Source organism: Catharus ustulatus, chromosome 8 (genome assembly GCF_009819885.2).
Source record: "Catharus ustulatus isolate bCatUst1 chromosome 8, bCatUst1.pri.v2, whole genome shotgun sequence".
In the NCBI taxonomy this organism is placed as follows: domain Eukaryota; kingdom Metazoa; phylum Chordata; class Aves; order Passeriformes; family Turdidae; genus Catharus; species Catharus ustulatus.
In genome coordinates, this window is record NC_046228.1 from 31,269,262 (window position 1) to 31,289,016 (window position 19,755).

The window sequence follows — 19,755 nt, forward strand, 5'->3', positions numbered from 1 at the left end:
GGGTGATTTGCCCTACCGCTGCAAACTGTAGAGCCAGCGTTTTCCATGCCCGTGGCCCTGGCTTGCTTCAGATGGGTGGCAGCAGATAAACAGAGCACAAAAGCCCTCAGAAACAGTAATTAATAGGGAACAGAGGGAGGAATAGCCCCCTAAAAGGATGCCCCACTGAAAATAGCGTGACTTGGTCTTCCAGTATTTTTCTTGTGGTTCCTGAGCTGTCGGGTTAATTCTGGGGGGAAAAAGGGTGTGAGATGTCCCTTTGGACACGTAGATACCACTGGCCTCAGCTGGTGTGGATGTTACATGGCTATGAGGGCTTTTCTCCTGGGTGATAATCCCAAGTTTTGGCAGTGAGAGGCAAACCAAGCCCTGTTTGGGCTGAAAACCCAATGAATTAATTAGTGCTGAGTGTGTCTCCATGTCCTCACTCCACCAGGAGCTACATTTGAAGCCTGACTTGAGTCACCTGGCAAAGCCTGGCCTGTAGCCACCCCAAAAACCTCCCACCTCAGCAAGAAGAGCAGGGAAAAGGAGTCAAGGAAGGCAAAGTGTTTGATGGGCTGCAAAGCCTGTGCTGCAGTGAGGTGTGAAAACAGTGATGGAGCAGCTCTGGACCGTGCCTGATGCCCTCTGGATGGAAGGGGAGCGCTGTTATCCGTGGTGTCTGTGTTCACACTGCCCGGTTTTCTAGGACTTCTTGTCCAAATTATGTGTGAATCTTATAGGAAAAATACATATTATGCACGCAGCTGGATTCCCCCCTCCTGTTAGCTTCCCTGGCCGAGTGCAGCAGCTTTATTAATTTTTCCACATCTCAGCTGTGTTCAGTGTCAGAATTTCCTGAATTCCTGTGGGAGTTGGAGCGTTTCACCCAGCAGTGGAGGAAGAGTTTCTTACTCAGGGTCTAGGGGGGTCCCCCTTAGTGGAGCTGGAGTTCATCTCTCCCTCAGCCTGGGCAGGCACAGAAGAGCTGGAGAAGAGGTTTCACACTCTGTGAGTGAGTTTGGTACATGATTTCCTTCTTTCCAGTAGAATTGTCTTTACAGGCCCATTTTCTAGTTTAGGAATACCTTCCCTGAGAGCTACAGACAGCATCTCTCATGTTAGAAAAAGCAGTGATAATAGTCCCACCAAATTATTTAATTTGATTTGGTATTATTAAACCAAATTAAAATCAAGGGTGGGAAGCACATGGCTAATTGATCACTGAGGAATGGATTGAACTCTTGGAAAAAGCCCAAGGAAAGCCGAGTGTGACTTTTTGGGTGGCATCTGATCTTTTCTGCTGCCTTTCTGCTGTTACAACCCTTCCAAAATGCTGAAATACAACCTGAGCTGCTCCTCTTTGCGAGCGAGCAGGTTGGTGCATGCCTCTTGCAATGGTTTTTTTGGGTTGTTTCGGTTTTTGCATTTATTTTTGTGAATGCCAGGGTGACTGCTGCAGCTTCTGTTTCATTTCTTAGGCTGCTCTGATCAGCTGGACACAAAAACTCCCGCGTTATCTATCCCCTTTCCCGTTGGTCATCCCTGGGGCTGGCGGCGCGTTGCATCCCGCCTTTGGGAGAAAGTCTGGGCTGCTTTATTCCTTGAGCTTGATATAATTAGTCACGAGCTGTAGAGCAGCTCAAACCCAAGTGGGCTGTGGCTTGGGACCAGGCTCTTTCACATTTTAATCCAGCCTTGCCCCGGCGCGGCGGCACGGCTTTCCTCCGGCCGCCTGACTCAGCAAGTCCCGGCTTTGGCCCTAAACCCATAAACCGGCTTTGGGGTGCCTGGTCCCGAATGAAACACCCCATGGCAGGGCTGGGAGGGGGTAGTGGTGTCCCAGAAGGGCTCCTCCTGGGGCACGGGCTGATTCAGCTTCTTCTTTTATTGTGTAATAAACAGCAAGGTTTTGGAACTGGAAATTAGAGGAATTTCTTCATGGAAGGTGTTTCAGGTCCTGTCAGGCTTGTATTCCCCATCCCTGGTGGGACTGAAAAAATGTATAAATGTGGCACTTGGGGATGTGGTTTAGTGGTGGCCTTGGCAGTGCTGGGTCAATGGTTGGACCTGATGATCTTGGAGAGCTTTTCCAAAAGGATTCAGTGATTCCGTGCCCTGTCCCATCATCATGGCCTTGCCCAGCCATCACTGAGCCTGACTGGTGGTTTGACTCCCTGGCTTGTTCTCTGCCTCATCACCACCACCCTGCCAGGTTAAACGTGACTGTGCTCTTCATCTCTTTGGCTGAGGGTGGGACACAATCCCTGCTGCCCTGGTTTGGCCTGGATATCTCCTGTGGGAAGAACCCAAGATATATGTGTCAGGCAGGGACTTGGATTCCTCAGGAAGGACGTAAAACAAAACCAAACCAAAACCAAAACCCTGCTTTACAACTCAGTTAAGCAGTTAATAAAACCCAAGTGGAGCAGGAAATTTGATGGAATCCAACAGAGGCGGGTTGGCCATTGCCTGATGGATCCAAAGGGATGTGAACACGAAGGGGACCCAAAGAGCCTGGCGGGTTTGGAGGAGCCCCAGCCTCTGTCCAAAATACCTCTCTGTATATATTATACTTTTACATTTTATTTGATGAGAACCATCCCAACAGCCTTATGAGACTCCAGTAGGTCCATGCTGCTAAGGCTTTGCTCCAAGAGCAGATCCATGGGTTCTGCTGGCGCTTTCCAGGCAGCTCTTCAGCAGCGGGCAGCGCTGGAGGAAGGAACGCACGCGTGCGCCATGGAGGGAGCTGGGAAAAATGCTGAGCTGGGGGGGGCTGCCCGTGGGATAGAAGCCAAATCCTGGTGATCCTTTTCCTTGCCCGAGGTCTGAGCCGGCCAGCGCTGCGGGGTGTGAGCGCTCAGGCTGATGTAAGGGGGATTTGATGGGAGCTTGGTGTTAATTAGGAACAGGTCGGTAGCCAGGACAACATTTCCAGCCATGTTTGCCCTGTCATTCATCTTCCCTGTGTTTGGGAGGTGGAGTTGTAATGCTTTCCAACTTCTGCTCCAGTGGGATTCCCCTGTGTTAATTCCCAAGTACTTCATGGGGCAGAGACAATGGTTTGTCTTTCCTTCTTCTTGTTGCAGCTTGTGGTGTCAGTGAAATGGCAGATATACTAATGGCACCATGGTAATGGAATGAGGAGGGTTCAGGGAGGCTCAGGAGTGTCTTGTGAGCCCCTTCAGCCTTGTATCCCTGAGTTCAGGGTCCAGTACAACTCATGGATGAGACAGAACAGAGTTTTGCAGCCATATAAAGACACAACTTGAATTACAGCCAGGTTGTGTGGTTTTTTTGTTGGTTGGTTTCTCCTTCCTTTTTTTACCTTTTTTCCTCATCTACAGGAGAAATTGAGGGTTGTCATAGATGAGCATGGTATTAGAACCATCCCAGTGTCATGGAGTAGGATCAAGACAAGATAATTTTAGGATGCCTTTTCCCTTTGTGTGTGCTCTGCATCAGTCTTTAACGAGTATATTGAGTATGCATGTCCCCCTACACTTACATAAAACCACACCATTTTTCCCCCCTCTTTTCCTTATTTCTTCATGGAGTCCAGGCTGGCCTGATTCGGACAGACAGCAACGAGTTCTTCATCGAGCCCCTGGAGAGGGGCCAGCAGGACACGGAGGAGCACGGCAGGGCCCACGTGGTCTATCGGCGCTCGGCCATCCGGCAGGATGGCGCTGAGCCGCGCCACGACCTCCATCCCCAAGGTAGGGGCTGCTGGAATCCAGTGTTTCCCAGCAACTGGCCGTAAATATTCCACGTGGGGAGAGGGTTTCACCTTCCATGAGCATGTGTACGTCTCACCCTGTGGCTTTAGGCTCAGTTTAACTGGCTTTAGGTTCAGTTTAAGTGCTAAAGTCAAGGAGAAGGATAGGAAATTCTGGGCTGGAGGTGCTGCTTTGATCACCTCTGTGTTGTGAGGGTGGTGAGGCACTGAAAGTTGTTGTCCAGAGAAGCTGTAGCTGCTCCATCCCTGGAAGTGTCCAAGGCCAGGTTGGACGGGGCTTCGAACAACCTGGGATAGTTGAAGATGTCCCTGCCCATAGCAGGGGGTGAGCTCTCAGATCCTTCCAACCCAAACCATTGTGTCATGATTCCATGAAATGTGACCTTGATTTGACTTTTTAACAGATCATAGGATCGTTTAGTATGGAAAAAACCCTTAAGGTTCTCGAGTCCAATCATTTGGATTGGTCCTCACAATTCAGAGCCATTTCCCCACCACAGAGTGAACTGCACCAGCAACCAGCCGGACCTCAATATTCTGTTAGAGTTAAATCCCTTACCTATTTTCCCTACTGAATTTCTACTTTTGTGGAGTGTCCCCGTGGTGTGAGGTCACCTCAAAGGCTCTTTCTTTTCCCGCCCAGTGCCCGGGGTGCAGGTGGGCGAGCTCCCGAATTCCCTGGAGCTGATGGCGGAGCGGCTGGGGGACGCGGAGCGCAAGCGGCGCCACGCCAGGAAGGACGACTACAACATCGAGGTGCTGCTGGCCGTGGATGACTCCGTCGTGCGCTTCCATGGCAAGGAGCACGTCCAGAACTACGTCCTCACCCTCATGAACATAGTAAGACTCGGCTGTGGGGGGTGTGGGTCCCGCCCTTCCCGGGGTTTAGTGCTCTTCTGATGCTGCAAATCTGTTATCCTGGGAAAAGAAATGGGTTTGGGAGGGGGAGCGGGGCTGCAGGAAGGGCTGTGCCTTCACACAGCCGGCTCTGGCATTTAATAGCTGTGGGAATTGGAGGGATGGAAAGCAGAGCCCTTTGATGTTCATGTCCATCACCTTCCCCTTGCCAATGGCAGGGTCTGGCACTGGTGGTGCTGTCACTGTCTGTCACCTGAGTCCAAAAGTTTCCCCTGGCTGAGACCATTTCCTCTTCGTCACTGAAGTCTCAGCAAATGCTAGAAAGGAGAGTGGTCGTGGCTTGCCTAGTTAGTAATGATGATATTTGTAATTTGCTTTGCAATGATGATGTTTGTGATTTATTCTGAATACTATTTGTTGGTAGAGGAAATATTTTCAGAGCTTTTCAGAAGCTTTTTGGAAACCTGTGCACCTGGATAACCATTCAGGATATGATTGAAAAGGAGTTTTGAGCAGCTTTACAGTTCCTGCACCTCTCCTTGTTCAGAGGCACGGGGCAGCCTGTTTCCTATACCCCTTTTCATTCCTTGTTAAGATAAAAACATCCGTATTCCCCGAGTCCTGAGAGATGTGGAAGGATCAATATTTATTCCTCCAGTCATCTTGAGGGAGGTTTGCTCCTCCAGCACTGGAAATATGGTCTGTGTTCACAGATCTCTTTCTCTCTCCCAGTTTTGTTTTCCATGCTTTATCCTCACATCTATTTATTAATTTTTCTTTAAGTGTGATTTTACACAGTGGTGGAAAATGTTCAAAAGGCTCAACCAGCTCTGGAATGGCCAAGTTGTAAAGATGCTTGGTTGTTGGTTTGGGCATTATTTCTGCCATATGGCAGAAATTATCAAATGGAGAGGAGGATTTGTGAGATTAGAGGGTTGGTGGGGTGAAGATGAGTGAAGTGGCTGTCCCGAATAGAGAAAATGTTGAAGAAGCAAACACCTTCATCACAGAGTTTTATTCTCTGGTGTGTTGTCCCAATGCCTGCGGTCTGATGCTCTCAGCATCACTTAAATTCACTCTCTGAACATTTTCCCCTTGGTGTATTAAATCCTCCAGCCTGGGGAAGCCACAGGGTTCCCTGCTCTGCCCTCTGGCTCTTCCCACGTTTCGGGGGTCGGAGATGATGTCATTTTTCCTTTCCGATCCCGGGGGAGGGGGATGGCCAGTTGGAGTGTCAGCTCTAATCAAAAGGTCGGTTTTCAGGCGCATTTCATGGTTCTACCCCGCGGGCAGGACTTTTCAGGGAGTGAATGCTCGGGATGCTGCGCTGGGAGAAGGGAGGACCCGCTGCCCATTCAATTAACGGTGACTTTAATGAGGGGGGGGAAACCCCAGGATAATACAGGCAACAAATACTTCCCCGCAAGTATTATTTCCTTCTATATATTCTCCCCCCACCCCCTTCCCCTTCTTTCTTTCTGGTTTTTAGTGCATTTTCTTTCCAGCTTTGCCGTGACCTCCGTCCGCCTGCTCTCCCCTTGGCGCCGCCTCGTTTCCTTACCGGCTCGGATTGCCTTAAAACACCCGATTCAGCAGGAAAAAAAAAGAGAATTCTGCTTTCTGGCCTGGGTGGCAGAGGGAGGGAGAGAGGAGGAGCCTGCAGGGACCACACAGATGAACATTAATCCCATTAGATGGAGGCGAAGGGAAGAAGGATGAGAGGCTTGGCCAGCCCTCTAACGAGGAAAGGACTTAACGAGCTGGGCTGGAGGACGTCAGGGAGCCAAATGGGAAAGTTTCCCGTCTGGGAGCTCTCCTATCAAGAGATAGCCTGTCAGGAAAATTAATCCACAAACACCAGAGGTTTGTGTCCAAAAAAGGAGGCAGAGGAGTCCTTTTGCTTTATTCAAATATAGGGAGAGGCCATGGGGCATTCCCCTGGGGTCTCTCAAATTTTTTGAGGATGCAGCCTCCTTTTTATTTCCCTCTCTCTTTCCCCATTGGCTGAGGTACTTGAGAGGTACAGACTTCCCAAACACCTGATACCTGAGATTCCCCTCTAATAACCCTGCCTTTTAATTTTTAATTCTTATAGAATTCATAGTTTTTGCCCATTGCTTCTTTCATCTTTCAATACCCAATTTCATTTTTCGGCAAACCTACAGTTTGTTTGTAAAGGCAAATATATTTTTTTCCATTCATCAATCAGTGGAATCCTTCCCATTATTTCTTTTATCTCTCAGTGCTAGTCTTATCTACCAGCAGATAAGCTTGTTTGTAAAGACATTCCTCTCAATCCCAAGGAAAGGGGCAATGAGTTTGGAAGTAATGATAAACTTTCCTTTTCTTTTCTGAGGTCTCCCCTGAGTGCCAAGGGAGCAGCGGGACACGGATCCCTTCCCAGCGCTGCTGTAGGTAGGGTCCTGGGGCCCTTCCCAAGACACAAAACCCTTTATTAGGAACTCTGTGTCGGCTGAAGCTTGGTGATAAATGATTTGTCATGGAGAAGGTTTTTTTTTAAAGAAACAAACGCCGCAGCCCTTATTTCACTGCCAGAAATGTGGATGCTTTTCAGAGAAGGGCGCTGTGTCCATCCCGGGAAGCTGACAGGAGGATGACTGCTCCTTTTGTGCACCTAACAGCTTCCCTGCAGGCAGGCTGCCTTCCCTGCTAGCTCCCAGCCTGCATTCCCAGCCTACCCTTCCCTTCCTGGCTCGGGTGCTGCCCAGGAATTTGGGGTCAGGTTGGAGTGAGTGGGAAAGGCACAACTCCCCCTCTGCCATCAGTCACTGAGTTTATCTCTGCTCTGAGCTGAGCTTTGCTGTGTCCACCTGACCAAAACCGGTCTGTTGGGCTCTTGGGATGAGCATTTGGTGATGTGGTGGCTCTGGAAAGCCATTCCCCTCTCTTGCTTTCTGACTGTGACAGGGATTGTGATCTTACAGAAGGAAAATTAGGATCCCCCAGCCATGGTGACTGCTGAGATCGAGGGCTGGGAACCAGGAGGGGATCCAGCACCGCAGAAAAGGAAGAGGAGAGGAAATATTCACTGCTTTGCTCTGAATATTTCTGAATAGTCAGTGCTTTGCTCTGTTTTTCGGTCTCCTGTGTTCACGGAGTCGAGCTTCTTGGTTTTCTCTGCCAGACTTCCCACTGCTCATCCCTGATCCTTTCAAGTCTGGGGATGGCTCCACTTGGAGGGGAGAAGCCAAGCTATGGCTGTGTTAAACCTGGCCCTGGTCTCAGCTGGTTTCCTGGGCTTTTGTGGGATATTGCCATGATTTGGTTAAGGATGCAAAGGTACTTGGTGTTTTCCCATTGTTTTGGGTTACTAGGGAAACCCCATGAGTCAGAGCCCTCTCCAGGCTGGGACATGCCTGGCTTCAGCTGAAATTATTGTTCCCAAGGGCAGAGCAACAGAGAGTGCTACTGAGACCCCACAGAAGAGAAGGTTTGGAGACCAAAATTAAACCTTCAGCTTTAATTTTAACCAGTGTGTTTTTATTTCTTAGGTGAGGGGTTTGTGAGCCACTTCCTTGCTAAGTGATAATAACAAAATTCCTCTGATGTCTGTCATGTGTCCATACACTTTTCCCTCCCCTCTGTATAGGCTTACTTGTTTGTTGCTGTTTTTTAGGACAGCATGCCTTGTTCTGTAGAGAGCTTTGATCAAATCTATTCTTGCCCTGCAGAACAATTCTCCCCTCCCCCTGATCCTCCCCACAAATAATGTGGGTCAGCCCTCACAGGGGTGACATTGTGCTTTATGCAAGCCCAAAAATGTGGTAAGGGGGACTTTCCCCTCCCTTCCAAACCCCCCTGCCCCAGCAGAGAGGCTCAAGGTGAATCCACCGGCATAAAAACCGAGCGGGGCAATAAAAGAAAGGAGTTTAAAGATGACTTGGCTGTTCCGAGTAAGTGATCCCAGCGTTTTGAAATGTCAGCTATTCTGCTGGTTTGGCAAATTCTTCTCGTGTCTCTCCCTTTGTTTTCCTTCCCTGAAGAACGGCGAGGTCTAGACCTCGTTGCCAGTGCGGTTTTGCTGTCGGGATCTCACGTCTGGGGCTGCAGACTCGGGGCTGGCCAGAGGCTTGCAGGGATTTAGGGAGGCAGCCTGCCCTGTAGTGTTCCTTTCATTGTAAAGCATTGCCACAGTCTCCTTGGTGCTGCAGGGTTTGGGGTGGTCATTCCTGCTTGTTGGCCCTTAACTCACAGCGAGCCTTAAGGGCTGGGCTGCTTACAGGTGGGAAAATTCCATTTTAAATGAAAGAGGAGAGCATTTCTTGCCAGGTGATGGTGTGAAACAGGCTGAGCATGGATGAGAGGGATAAGATCTTTATCCTGTGGCTTCAGGGATGTGGGTCCCTTTACTGGAGCCCTTTGCTGAACAGGTATTTTTGGGGGAAGAAGTTTCTCTGAAGACACTGACTTACTTGATGGCACCTGCAGAGAGCAGGGGGAGTTGCACCAAGCCTGCAAAGCTGCTCTCCAGGTGAATTTCCATTTCCAAGGTGATGCTCAATCCCTGGAGCTCCATCCCCACTTCCACAGGCACTGGAACACTTGGGGAAAGCTGGCCCTGCTGATGTTTCTCCTCTGCCCAAAACCTGGGGCCTGCAGGGTTGCAGCCCTTGCAGCAACCAGTGCCAAACTGTTTTGATATAATTCTTTTCCCCTCTCAATCAATTATTGACATCTGGCTGTGAAGGGAAGTCTGTAGCCTTGGGCAGTCTGGTTCCACATCTGCTTTCTGAATTAACCCTAAAGGTTGCTGCAGGGCTGGTATTGGTTAGATGCAGATCCCTGCCTAAACCCTGGACTAAAAAGGAGCTGGGCTTTAGGTTAAGTCTTCATGTCAGAGGCTGGAGAGAGGGAGAACCAGGTCCCTGCAAGCTGGAGGAGAGTGGGATTTAGCACTGCTTTATAAGGAAGATTTATGGAATTAAATCTGTCTTGGAATAATACGGCAAGGTCTACTGAGCATCCTGCCAAAATATCCTGTGCATCTGGGAAGGGAGAGGTCTGTGCTGCTCTGCTTGATGCTCCCAGCCACTGCAAAGTCAGGTCATGGCTTGTAGAGAGGTCCCTAAGGCAGGAACGTGGCTTATCTTGATGGATTGAAGGATCCTTGGGAGCAGGTAGCAAGAAGCAGAGCACTGGTGGACGACCATAGAATCCAAAAATCATGGAAAGGGTTGGGACACAAAAGCTTGTCCCATTCCAACCCCCTGCCCTGGGCAGGGCCACCTTCCACCACCCCAGTTTGTTCCAAGCCCCATCAAACCTGACCTTGGACACTTCCAGGGATGCAGGGGCAGCCGCAGCTGCTCTGGGCACCCTGTGCCCTGTCCCTTAGCTCCTTCCCAATATCCCACCTAACCCTACCCTCTGTCAGTTTGAAGCTCCAGCTCCTGATGAGTGAAGATTTGGGAAAATGAAGGAAATGGTTGTTTCCTGTCTTGTTCTCCAAATCAGGTCCAGCTCTGCACCTCTTCAAGCATGGTTTTAATTTTCCCTTCTCTCCCCACTTTCCCACCCTGCCATATTACCAATATTATTGTAAGGGATCAAACGTATGACGTGGGATTTCTTTGGGATGCCAAAGCCTCCTACATCCTAAAACCCAGGGCTGAGCCTGACATCCCTGGGGAGTTGCAGCTCCTTGCTGAGCTGGATCCTTCATACCTCAGTGGGTCTGTGGGCCTGAGTAATGTTTGCAGCTGCAACACTGTGTGACCTTCCACCCTTCTGTGCACATCCCCCCAAAAAATAGGGTTGGGCTCGGAAAAAATCCATCATGTTCTCATTATTCTTACAAAAGGGGGAGGGTGAAGGAGTATCCCACCCACAGAAAGTAGGGATGAGCTGAGGGTGGGTTGACCAGCCTTTGGTTGTGTTGTTTTTCCACACTGATGAATAAAATACCCCGCGGCTCTTGCAGCTTCTGCATCCAAAGGGATGCATTAATGGGGATGGACTGGCAGTTTATTGATTGATTTTAATTTTTTATAATCGACTTTTCTGCATTCAAGGCTCGGAATCTGCATTACCTCTCTGCATGGCTTGGAGGCACCCCACGGGAGTGTTGGTTGTCATGGGGAAAAGGTTAACACTGGGTTTTTGTGTTTAAAACTGGCCTGAGAGGGTATTTCAAATGGAATCCCAGGCTGGAAATTGAGGGGCTTGTAGAACACCGGAGAATGGCTGACTTGACTTGGGCAGCAGTAAGAGGGTAGTTGTCATCCAGCCCTTGATGTAAGATTGAAAAACCCCACAGGAATGGAGGAAAAAACAGAAAAGATCCATAAATCTGGCTTTATAACCAGATTGATCTAGTCTGAAAAGCTGTGATAGAGCTGAAGCAAATTAGTGCCCCCTTGGGCAAAGCTGAAAAAGTAGATTTTAATTAAAACATGAATTCTAGTCAATACTAAAAATGGTCTTAATTTGGCCTCCTCAACTTGTGCACTGAACCCCTTTTTGTGGAACTGTTCATTTGAGAGTCTTTTTGGGAAAAAAGGAAGTCCCATTCTCAAAAATCAGGGTGTTTTCCTTCCCTGGGCTATGGTTCCCACCTTTGCAGGAGGTGCAGGCTCTCATGTGGGTTTGTGGCACTCCGTGCCTCTTTCCATGTCACTGAGCTCAGCTCTCAGAGACATTTCCCATCTGGATGTCCTGCTCTCTTGGTAGCATTTAGGAGCAGAATTTGTTTATCCATCCTGGAAACTCAGAAGGAAAAGGTTATAGCCGGTTCTTTCCTTTGCAAGGTCATTTTTAACAGGCGAGGATGGTACAAATCTCATTGACTCACGAGCCCTCCCTGTTCTCTTCATTGTGTTGCCTTCTCCTGGGATTTCTGAAGCCATAGGTCAGGTTTGACTCACTGATGCGACTGAGGAAAGCCCTGGCTTTGGGGAGAGGCAAAGGATTGGATCAAAAAGCCGTTTTTCCTTTGGATGCTGGAGTCTGGAGCATTTCCATCCCTCTGAGGGATTCATTTTCCAAAGGGGCAATGGCTCATTGAGAAGTGTGGTGGAGGAAACGCAGCCCTTGATGGAGATGGGTGATGTCATTGACCATCTGAGCCACTCCTGGGGAGATGTTGGCTTCTTCCAGCCTGGCCTTTTGACTTTGGGTTTGTTCCATGTGGGAAAATGGGAAAAAAACCCACCTTCCCACAGTGGGAGGAGGGGGATGAGATCTTTGCACCTGGTCTTGGAAAGCCTGGAAGGGTGTGGAACGTGGGAGCATGGAGGACAGGATGGGCTTGAGAGCTGGGATGGCCTTAACTTTCTCCCTGTTGGATTTCTCTCCCTTCTTCAGGTGGATGAAATTTATCACGACGAGTCGCTGGGCGTTCACATCAACATCGTGCTGGTCAGGATGATCATGGTGGGATATCGTCAGGTAAATCCAGCGGGACACGCTCTAATATTGATTTAGCTCTTTGGTAAGCCCGACTGGGGAAAACCTGGGCAGTTGTCAGAGCCTAAAAGACAACTGTGCTGAGCAGGGGTGGGTTTGAACCCTCTTTAGGCTGGTTTTTGGGAGCTGAGGGCCTGGATAGCCCCCTGGATAGCCTAGGAGGCCCTCAGGGTGTGTGGGTGTGATCTGCTGTTACGTCCTTGCTCTGGGATGTGGGGAAAACCACAGAGGCTTCCTCAGAGCTCTGTGGATGAGGGGATAAAGGTGGCTTCCCACACTGAGAGGAGCTGGACATCAGTGGGGAGAAGCCACAGTCAGGATCTCCTGTATGTGGCTCTCTGGCTCTCCTGTAGCCCTGGCTTGGGCATGGCCAGGAAAAGCGTGGGAAGGTTTCCTGAGAAGTGTGGTTTCTCAGGCTGCACTTACTTTTTAAGGCCTGTTCGAGCACAGCAGCCAGATTTTTCTTTTAAACAATGTGTGATTTTCTGTACTTTTTTTGGGGCATGCCCCTGTCCCACAGGAAGTGTTCTAGCAAGGGTGTTAATGACTCAACACAGTGATGTCTCTGTGTGTGTGAGATCCACAAATAAGACCGCTTAGGTCTTGGAAAAAAACTTCCTTATTATAGAAATATGCTTGGCTGGCAGAAACCCAACACATCCTGGAGATGGCAGGGATGGTCCTGAGGAGCTGGGATGAGGATGGAGGCTGGCCCATTTTTGGAGGCTTCCATGGGACCAGGAACATCATCTCTAGCTGAGAAAGCCAACAATCTGTCTGGCTTCCTCCCAGCGACGTTTGTGCTCTGGGCTGGAGGCTGATGTGTGGAGGGGAAGGGATTTGGAGCTGTGGTGATATGGTGGGATGGGAGCTGCCAGGCTTGTTAGGGATGATTTATCCTCCCCAAAGCCAGCTCTGGAAGCAGCTGCTTTGTCCAGCTGTGGCACTTCTCAGGTTCAGGGGACAATGTAGAAAATAAGGAGCAGATGTTTGAATCCAGGAGCAATCTCAGCACTGTTCCTGAGCCAGTCCTCCTGCAACTTCTTGTCTCCCACTTGGGATAAAACCTCTCTGCCTTCCAGGGAGAGGGCGACACCTGTATAGTAGGACCCACAGCTGGTCTGTGGGCTAGAGAGGGTTAATAAGTGAGGTTTGTTTTGAAACGTGACCAAGGCTGTTGGCATGGAGACCAAGAAGAGAAGAAGGAGAAGAAGAAGATAACTAGGAAAAAAAAAACCCCACAGCTGCAGAAAAGATTCTGGGAAGAATAGGGGTGGAGAGCTTTCCGCCAATGATTGTTGTGTTGACTAATTGTGGCCGATGAAGAAAGTGTAAATTGTGTAGAGGGTATAAAAGACAGTGCCCTGTTGTTATAAATAGATGCTAGCCTTCTGAAGCGTGGTGTGCCTTTTGCGTGTCACGCTGCCAGCAGTGGGTTTTGCGCTGTCCCCGCAGTCGGTGAGCCTGATCGAGCGGGGCAATCCGTCGCGCAGCCTGGAGCAGGTGTGCCGCTGGGCGCACTCGCAGCAGCGCGCCGACCCCGCGCACGCCGAGTACCACGACCACGCCGTCTTCCTCACCAGGCAAGATTTTGGGCCCGCAGGTATGCAAGGTACTGTATTTGTCTCGATCAGGTATGTGCAGTTTGCTGGGGGGAAGGAGCCAGCCAGGGGTGAGAGGACTGCCTGCGAGCACAGTCTGTTTCTTGGCCAGCAAGGTCCAGAAAAAGGTTATAAAAATCGGTATTTTGTTTCTTCACATGATGCAGAAGAGAGAGACAGAGAATTCATGCAGGGCATCAACCTGAATGGATAAAATATCTCGATTTATTTAGTCTCCTGCTCTTTGAGTTCATTTACCAGTCCTCCCCTTGGCCCAAAATGCCTTGAAAATATAAAAAGAAGATAAAAAAGATGAAATACCACAGGGAGCCCCATGGGGACAATCAATTTGTTCTGTCCTCTCGAGGACCTATAAAACCTGTTTTTATATGGGTTTATTTCTTGGACATGGGAGCATTCAATGAACCCTGTGCCAAAGAGGAAGTCTTACTGCAGGAATCTCTCACCCTCTTGGTGCAGAGATTGTGCTGGGGTGGCCTGAGAAGTTAGAGGCCTTGCTAATAAACATTTTCAGGAAGACCTTCTGATGTTTCATGGCTCCATTAGGAAAACAGGTGCTTTGGTGTTATCACAAGAGGTGAATTTTCCCAGTTCTGAGTCTGCTGCTTCCAAATTCCCATCTCCTCATTTCCACGCTGGTGGCCAGGTCTGGATTTCCATCAGGAGGCTCCGTTTGATGCTGTGAATGGGGTGGGTATTGTCACCCTGATCTAGCACAAGTCCTCCTGGTGTGCTCAGGAGGAAGGAAAGGTAGAGAAGGAAACCTGTCCTAACTTGGATTACCTCCCTGAAAAGGATTCCCCTCAGCAGGACATGAACCTCAGGAGATACCCAGCTGGAAACCCTCCTGAGTGTGCTGTGGCCACCAAACAGCAGACTTTGGCTTGTGACCTGCCCTGGTCCCCTTGCCCAGAGTCACATGGGTGAAATACCAGCTTTTGTTTCGTTTTTCTAGACCCTTCCTGGCAAAGTGACTGTGTCCAAAGACATTCATTATGAGAGGACCTTTTTTGGCAGAAGGGGGAGACTCCCTAGGCTGCCCCTTGGTGGGAAGGAGTTGTGAGATTGATAGAGTAGCCCTGCTCCTTCCCCTTTTCCCTGTGGATCTGGCTCTCTGCTTGTCACACATTCCAGGACTTTCTGCAGAAGCCCCCATGGTTGCCATGTCCTTGCCTGGCTGTGCTGCATGGCTCAAGGAACTCCTGATCCACCAGGAATTTCCCTCTGCTTGGGCTGCTGGAATAGTAACACTGTGCTTGCTCTTTCCTCTTTTTTCCCAAAACAAAATCCTTGCAGATCCCTGACACCCCTGTTAAGCTCAGGGACGTGTAGAATGAAGGATCAGAGCGTGGCACCAAATTATCCCTGCGCTTTGAAGAGAAAAGCAGTGGACAGATGGGTTGTGAATTATTAATTGGTGCTGTAGAGGTCTTGTCAACACCCAAAGAGTTTCCATGTCCCTCTGCAGTGGGTGGCACAGGGGGCTTTTCTGGCCTGGGCTGAATGATGGTTGTGCTCAGAATTAAATATTTTCCAGGTAGTTGCTTCTCACCATCGTTCTCCTGTGGAGAACCTTTTATATTCCTTCCAGTTCTTCCTGGAGTCTTCATTACAAAAAAATGCTCTTGTGAGCATCCACCTTTTCATATTCCTTTGTCCCATCTCCTATCCATAGCTTCTTTGATTGGGAATTTATCCAGTTGTCATCCTAGACAAAATAAATTTGGCTTTCCATTGTAGAGAAAACTTCCTACAACTTTATTCTTTTTGTGGAAGGTTTCATGGTGGGGAAAAAAAAGTATTTTCAAATTATTTATCCAGGGCTTGATTTACTACTCTATGGTTAAACTCCATTATGGGAGTGATTTGGTATGGATCAAGTATCCCACAAGGATAGGGGGGCTCTATGGACCCCGTGGTTTGGCCAGGGTGGGTGTAGGGATGTGCATCTCCCTCAGCTCATCAGCACCCCTCTCCTGCTGCTCACTGAGCTCTGCTATTCCAGCATCCCAGTCCTCAGGGCACGGTTATCCAGCATGGTCCTGCCCTGCTTTTGCCTCTCTGACCTATAAGCCCTTCCTTCACTAACTCCCTTGATGCCAAAAAAGGGTCAGCCTTAAAAAAAACCAACACACGCAAAAAACTTCGGGGAGTAAATTCTGGAGTGTGCCAACAAGTTAACTGAATTGGGCAGAAATAAGGTGAAAAAAAAAGGAAAAGTGACCAAAATGGAGGTGATGTGTTGCTGCCTGGGTGGGGGAACGTTCCCCTGCCCACAGCTGCCCCACTGCACTGCACTTGATCGAGGGCTGGGGTCCGGGGGCCGGGCGGGTGCATGAGCGGGTGTGCCCCGTGGGGAGCAGGGCTGTGGTTTTGGCAGGGCTCTGGGGAGCGCCTCATGCCTTCCCCTATCTCTCCTTTTCCTTCTTTATTTGTTTTAAATGAAGAAGAATGTGGGGGGTGCCATTCCTGGGCTGGGAGGTGATGGCCACCCGCACTGACAGGGTGTTGTGGGTGCTATTTCTGCCCTCCTGCCTGCCCGGGTGTGTTGGCACAAGGGCACAGTGGTGCCAGCAAGCCCCAGAGCAACCTCTGCTGGCTTTCAGTGGTCACACTGCTGAGCAAGTCCTTGGGCTGCCATCCAAGTGACCTGGACCCCTCCTCTTCAGTGCCTTCCCCTCTGTTTTGTCTTCTGTGACAACGAAGCCAGGTTATGTATTTGCGGGGTGGTTTTTTTTCCTTAATTTTTCATTTTTCCCTCTCCTCTCTCAAAGGTTTTCTCTCTCCTTTCCTCCCCTCTGTCCTTCCCTGCTCTCTTTGCCCTAGGCTACGCTCCGGTGACGGGGATGTGCCACCCTCTCCGCAGCTGCACCCTCAACCACGAGGACGGCTTCTCCTCCGCCTTCGTCGTCGCCCACGAGACCGGGCACGTGTAAGTCGTGGGGGCAGGGCTGGCTGTGGTGCTGCCCCTCTCTCTGCAGAGGGGGTTTTCTGCTGCTGCAGGTGTGAATCCCTTGGGATCTTCCCACCAGGTTGGGCATGGAGCACGACGGCCAAGGGAACCGCTGCGCCGACGAGACCAGCATGGGGAGCATCATGGCGCCGCTGGTGCAGGCCGCCTTCCACCGCTACCACTGGTCCCGCTGCAGCAAGCAGGAGCTCAACCGCTACATCCAGTACGCCCCTTCCACTGGGAGGGGATGTTCTCCCTTCAGACTGGTGGCTTTTGGTAGCCAAAGATGCTCCCAGGGCTGGAGTGCCGCTGGAGACAGGCTGGGAGAGAGGGGGGTGTTCGGCCTGGTGAGCAGAAGGCTCCAGGGAGACCCGGGAACCTCTTCCATTGCTTAAAGGGGCTCCAAGAGAGCTGGAGAGGGTTAAATGGGATATTAGGAACAAGTTCTTTCCTGTGAGGGTGGTGAAGCCCTTGCACAGAGAATCTGTGGCTGCCCCTGTATCCCTGGCAGTGCCCAAAGCCTGGTTGGATGGGGCTTGGGGTAGCCTGGGATAATGGAAGGTGTCCTTACCCATGGTAGGGCCTGGAGCTCTATGGCCATAAATGACCATTCCGACCCAAATCATTCTGGGGTTCCGTGATAATTCAAATTAGCTGAATTTGGAGAGTGGGCTGGAGATGAGGGATGGGCTGATGGAAGGAAATCCTCTGTCTGACCCTGCAGCTCCTACGACTGCCTCCTGGATGACCCCTTTGAGCACCAGTGGCCCACGTTACCTGAACTGCCTGGGATTAATTATTCCATGGATGAGCAGTGCCGCTTCGACTTCGGCGTGGGGTACAAGACGTGCACGGCGGTGAGTACGGGCTGCATGGCCACCCCTCCCCGGGATTCCCAGCCAGCCTGGCTCCACCAGCCTGCTGGTACTGGCCCCTGCTGTCCCAGCCCAGCTCCTCTGTGCTCCCCAGTTCCGCACCTTCGACCCCTGCAAGCAGCTTTGGTGCAGCCACCCGGACAACCCCTACTTCTGCAAGACCAAGAAGGGGCCACCCTTGGATGGGACCGAGTGCTCTCCTGGCAAGGTAGGGGCTGCTCCTGCCTCCTGTAGGAGGGATGTGTCCCAGGGCATGATGAAGAGCACCTTCCTCCCGTGCTTTACCGTTTCTGTAGTGCTGTGGGTGCAGGAGGGCTCTCCACTGGTGCTGAGCGCTTTGGAAGAGGTCTGGAACTCATTCCTTCTCCTCCCTTCCAGTGGTGCTTCAAGGGCCACTGCATCTGGAAGACGTCGGAGCAGCCTTACAGCCAGGATGGCAGCTGGAGCTCCTGGTCCAAGTTCGGCTCGTGCTCCAGGACCTGCGGGGGAGGCGTGCGATCCCGCAGCCGGAGCTGCGACAACCCGGCGTACGTCTGGGCTTTGCCTCCCTCCCTTTTCCCAACTGGAAATGGCTGCCTGCCAGAGGTTCCTGGCTCTTCCCCTCGTTGGCAGGGATGGGGACATCTGTTCCTGTGGGAGCTGTGCTGGGGTTGAACACCATCCCCTCTCCAGCACTCCCACAACGCGCTGGGTTTATTTTCCAGCCCGGCGTACGGAGGGCGGCAGTGCCCGGGAGCCACCTACGAGTACCAGGTGTGCAATGCCGAGGAGTGCCCAGGGCCCTACCAGGACTTCCGTGCCCAGCAGTGCTCCAAGCGCAACTCCTACTACACCCACCAGAACAGCAAGCACTCCTGGCTTCCCTACGAGCACCACGACGGTGAGTGGCGGCGGGTGCTAGCAAAGGAGTGGCAGCCAAATTCCTCCAGAGGACTCTGCCCTGGTGGCCATCGCCCTGGGATGGAGACTGTGCCAGCTGCACAGATGTTGGGTGGTGGGAAGCTCCTGAGGTGGAAACTGTTGTGCAATAAGCCAGCATCAAGCAGCCAGCTTTGTAAAATCATGGAATCACAGAACGGTTTGGGTTGGAAGGGACCTTAACGATGATCTCATTCCAACCCTGCAGCTGTGGGCAGGGACACCTTCCACTAGGCCAGGTTACTCACAGCTGGAAGAACACTTCCAGGGATCCAGGGGCAGCCACAGCTTCTCTGGGCACCTGTGCCAGGGCTTCCCCACCCTCACAGTATAGAATTTCTTCCCAATACCCCATCTAACCCTGCCTTCTGTCTGCTTGAAGCCATTCCCCCTTGTCCTGTCACTCTGGGCCTTTTTTCTTGTCCAAAGTCCCTCTCCAGCTTTCTTGGAGCCCCTTCAGGCACTGGAAGGGGCTCTAAGCTCTCCCTGGACCCTTCTGTTCTCCAGAACACCCCCAGCTCTCCCAGCCTGATTCTAGAGCAGAGCTGCCTACTTGAATTGCAGCCTCATGTAGCAGGCCCTGTCCTTCCCTTAATTTCCTGAGTGCACCAGGCAAAAGTGCAGACTCTTGAGCAGAAAATGCAGTTGGGAGATGAGCCACATGAATATCCTGGGCTTTGGAATTGTGGCTTAGGGGTACAACTCACCTGTCCTGGTTTGAAAGACAGGTGTCTGCTAAGAAAGGCAGGAGCCTCTCTTTGAAATGGAAAATATAACCCCCCCACCCTCCAAATTATTATAATTTTGAAATCAAGGGGCTCTCAGGCAAAGATTTGGGAAATAGGAATAACAGTTCTTTGCTAGGAAAATTAAAATAGAAATACAGTACTACAAAGAACCCAAACACTGACAAAGTCAGAGTACAACCTGACACTCTGTCAGGCAGGGTGTTGGTAGCAGTCCCATTAAATGGTGGTTGCAGTCCCCTTGTAGTGACAGATGTGATTCAGTTGGAGCAGTGCTCCTGTAGAAGGTGCAGTTTCCCTCCAAATGTCCAGTGATGATGTAGAAGGGTCTGGTTTTCCTCTGGAATTCAGTGGAAAAAGGCTGCTCTGATGTTCCAAATCTCAGATTTTTGTCTGGGTAGGAAATGCTTGGCTCCTCCCCCTGGCTGGAGCATCTCCCAATGGGATGTAATTTTATCAGGGATGCAGTGGGACTCAGTGGCCCATTAGCAGATGATATCTTCCTGGAAGAAGGATGGGTTGTAGAAAAGATAAAGAGCACTGCCCCACCTGGTTTTAACAGATGGTGACAGAATACATACTTGTGGTCACGTCCTGTATTGCAACCTAAGACACTCACCCTAATGAATTTCCA

At 50.7% G+C, this 19,755-nt stretch overlaps 1 protein-coding gene across 2 annotated transcripts in view; it reads left to right on the top strand.

The window, feature by feature from the left end:
• The window catches only part of ADAMTS14 (ADAM metallopeptidase with thrombospondin type 1 motif 14), a 31,196-nt gene that overhangs the window by 3,652 nt on the left and 7,789 nt on the right, over positions 1–19,755 (top strand). The window contains exons 3-12 of one of the 2 annotated variants that reach the window (XM_033065899.1): positions 3,548–3,704; positions 4,368–4,564; positions 11,906–11,989; positions 13,463–13,619; positions 16,456–16,561; positions 16,662–16,805; positions 17,307–17,439; positions 17,552–17,665; positions 17,836–17,984; positions 18,162–18,337. In XM_033065899.1, the coding sequence (XP_032921790.1) occupies positions 3,548–3,704; positions 4,368–4,564; positions 11,906–11,989; positions 13,463–13,619; positions 16,456–16,561; positions 16,662–16,805; positions 17,307–17,439; positions 17,552–17,665; positions 17,836–17,984; positions 18,162–18,337 (1,417 nt within the window). The remainder of the gene's footprint in view (positions 1–3,547; positions 3,705–4,367; positions 4,565–11,905; positions 11,990–13,462; positions 13,620–16,455; positions 16,562–16,661; positions 16,806–17,306; positions 17,440–17,551; positions 17,666–17,835; positions 17,985–18,161; positions 18,338–19,755) is intronic. The other variant, XM_033065900.1, reaches the window with a different exon arrangement.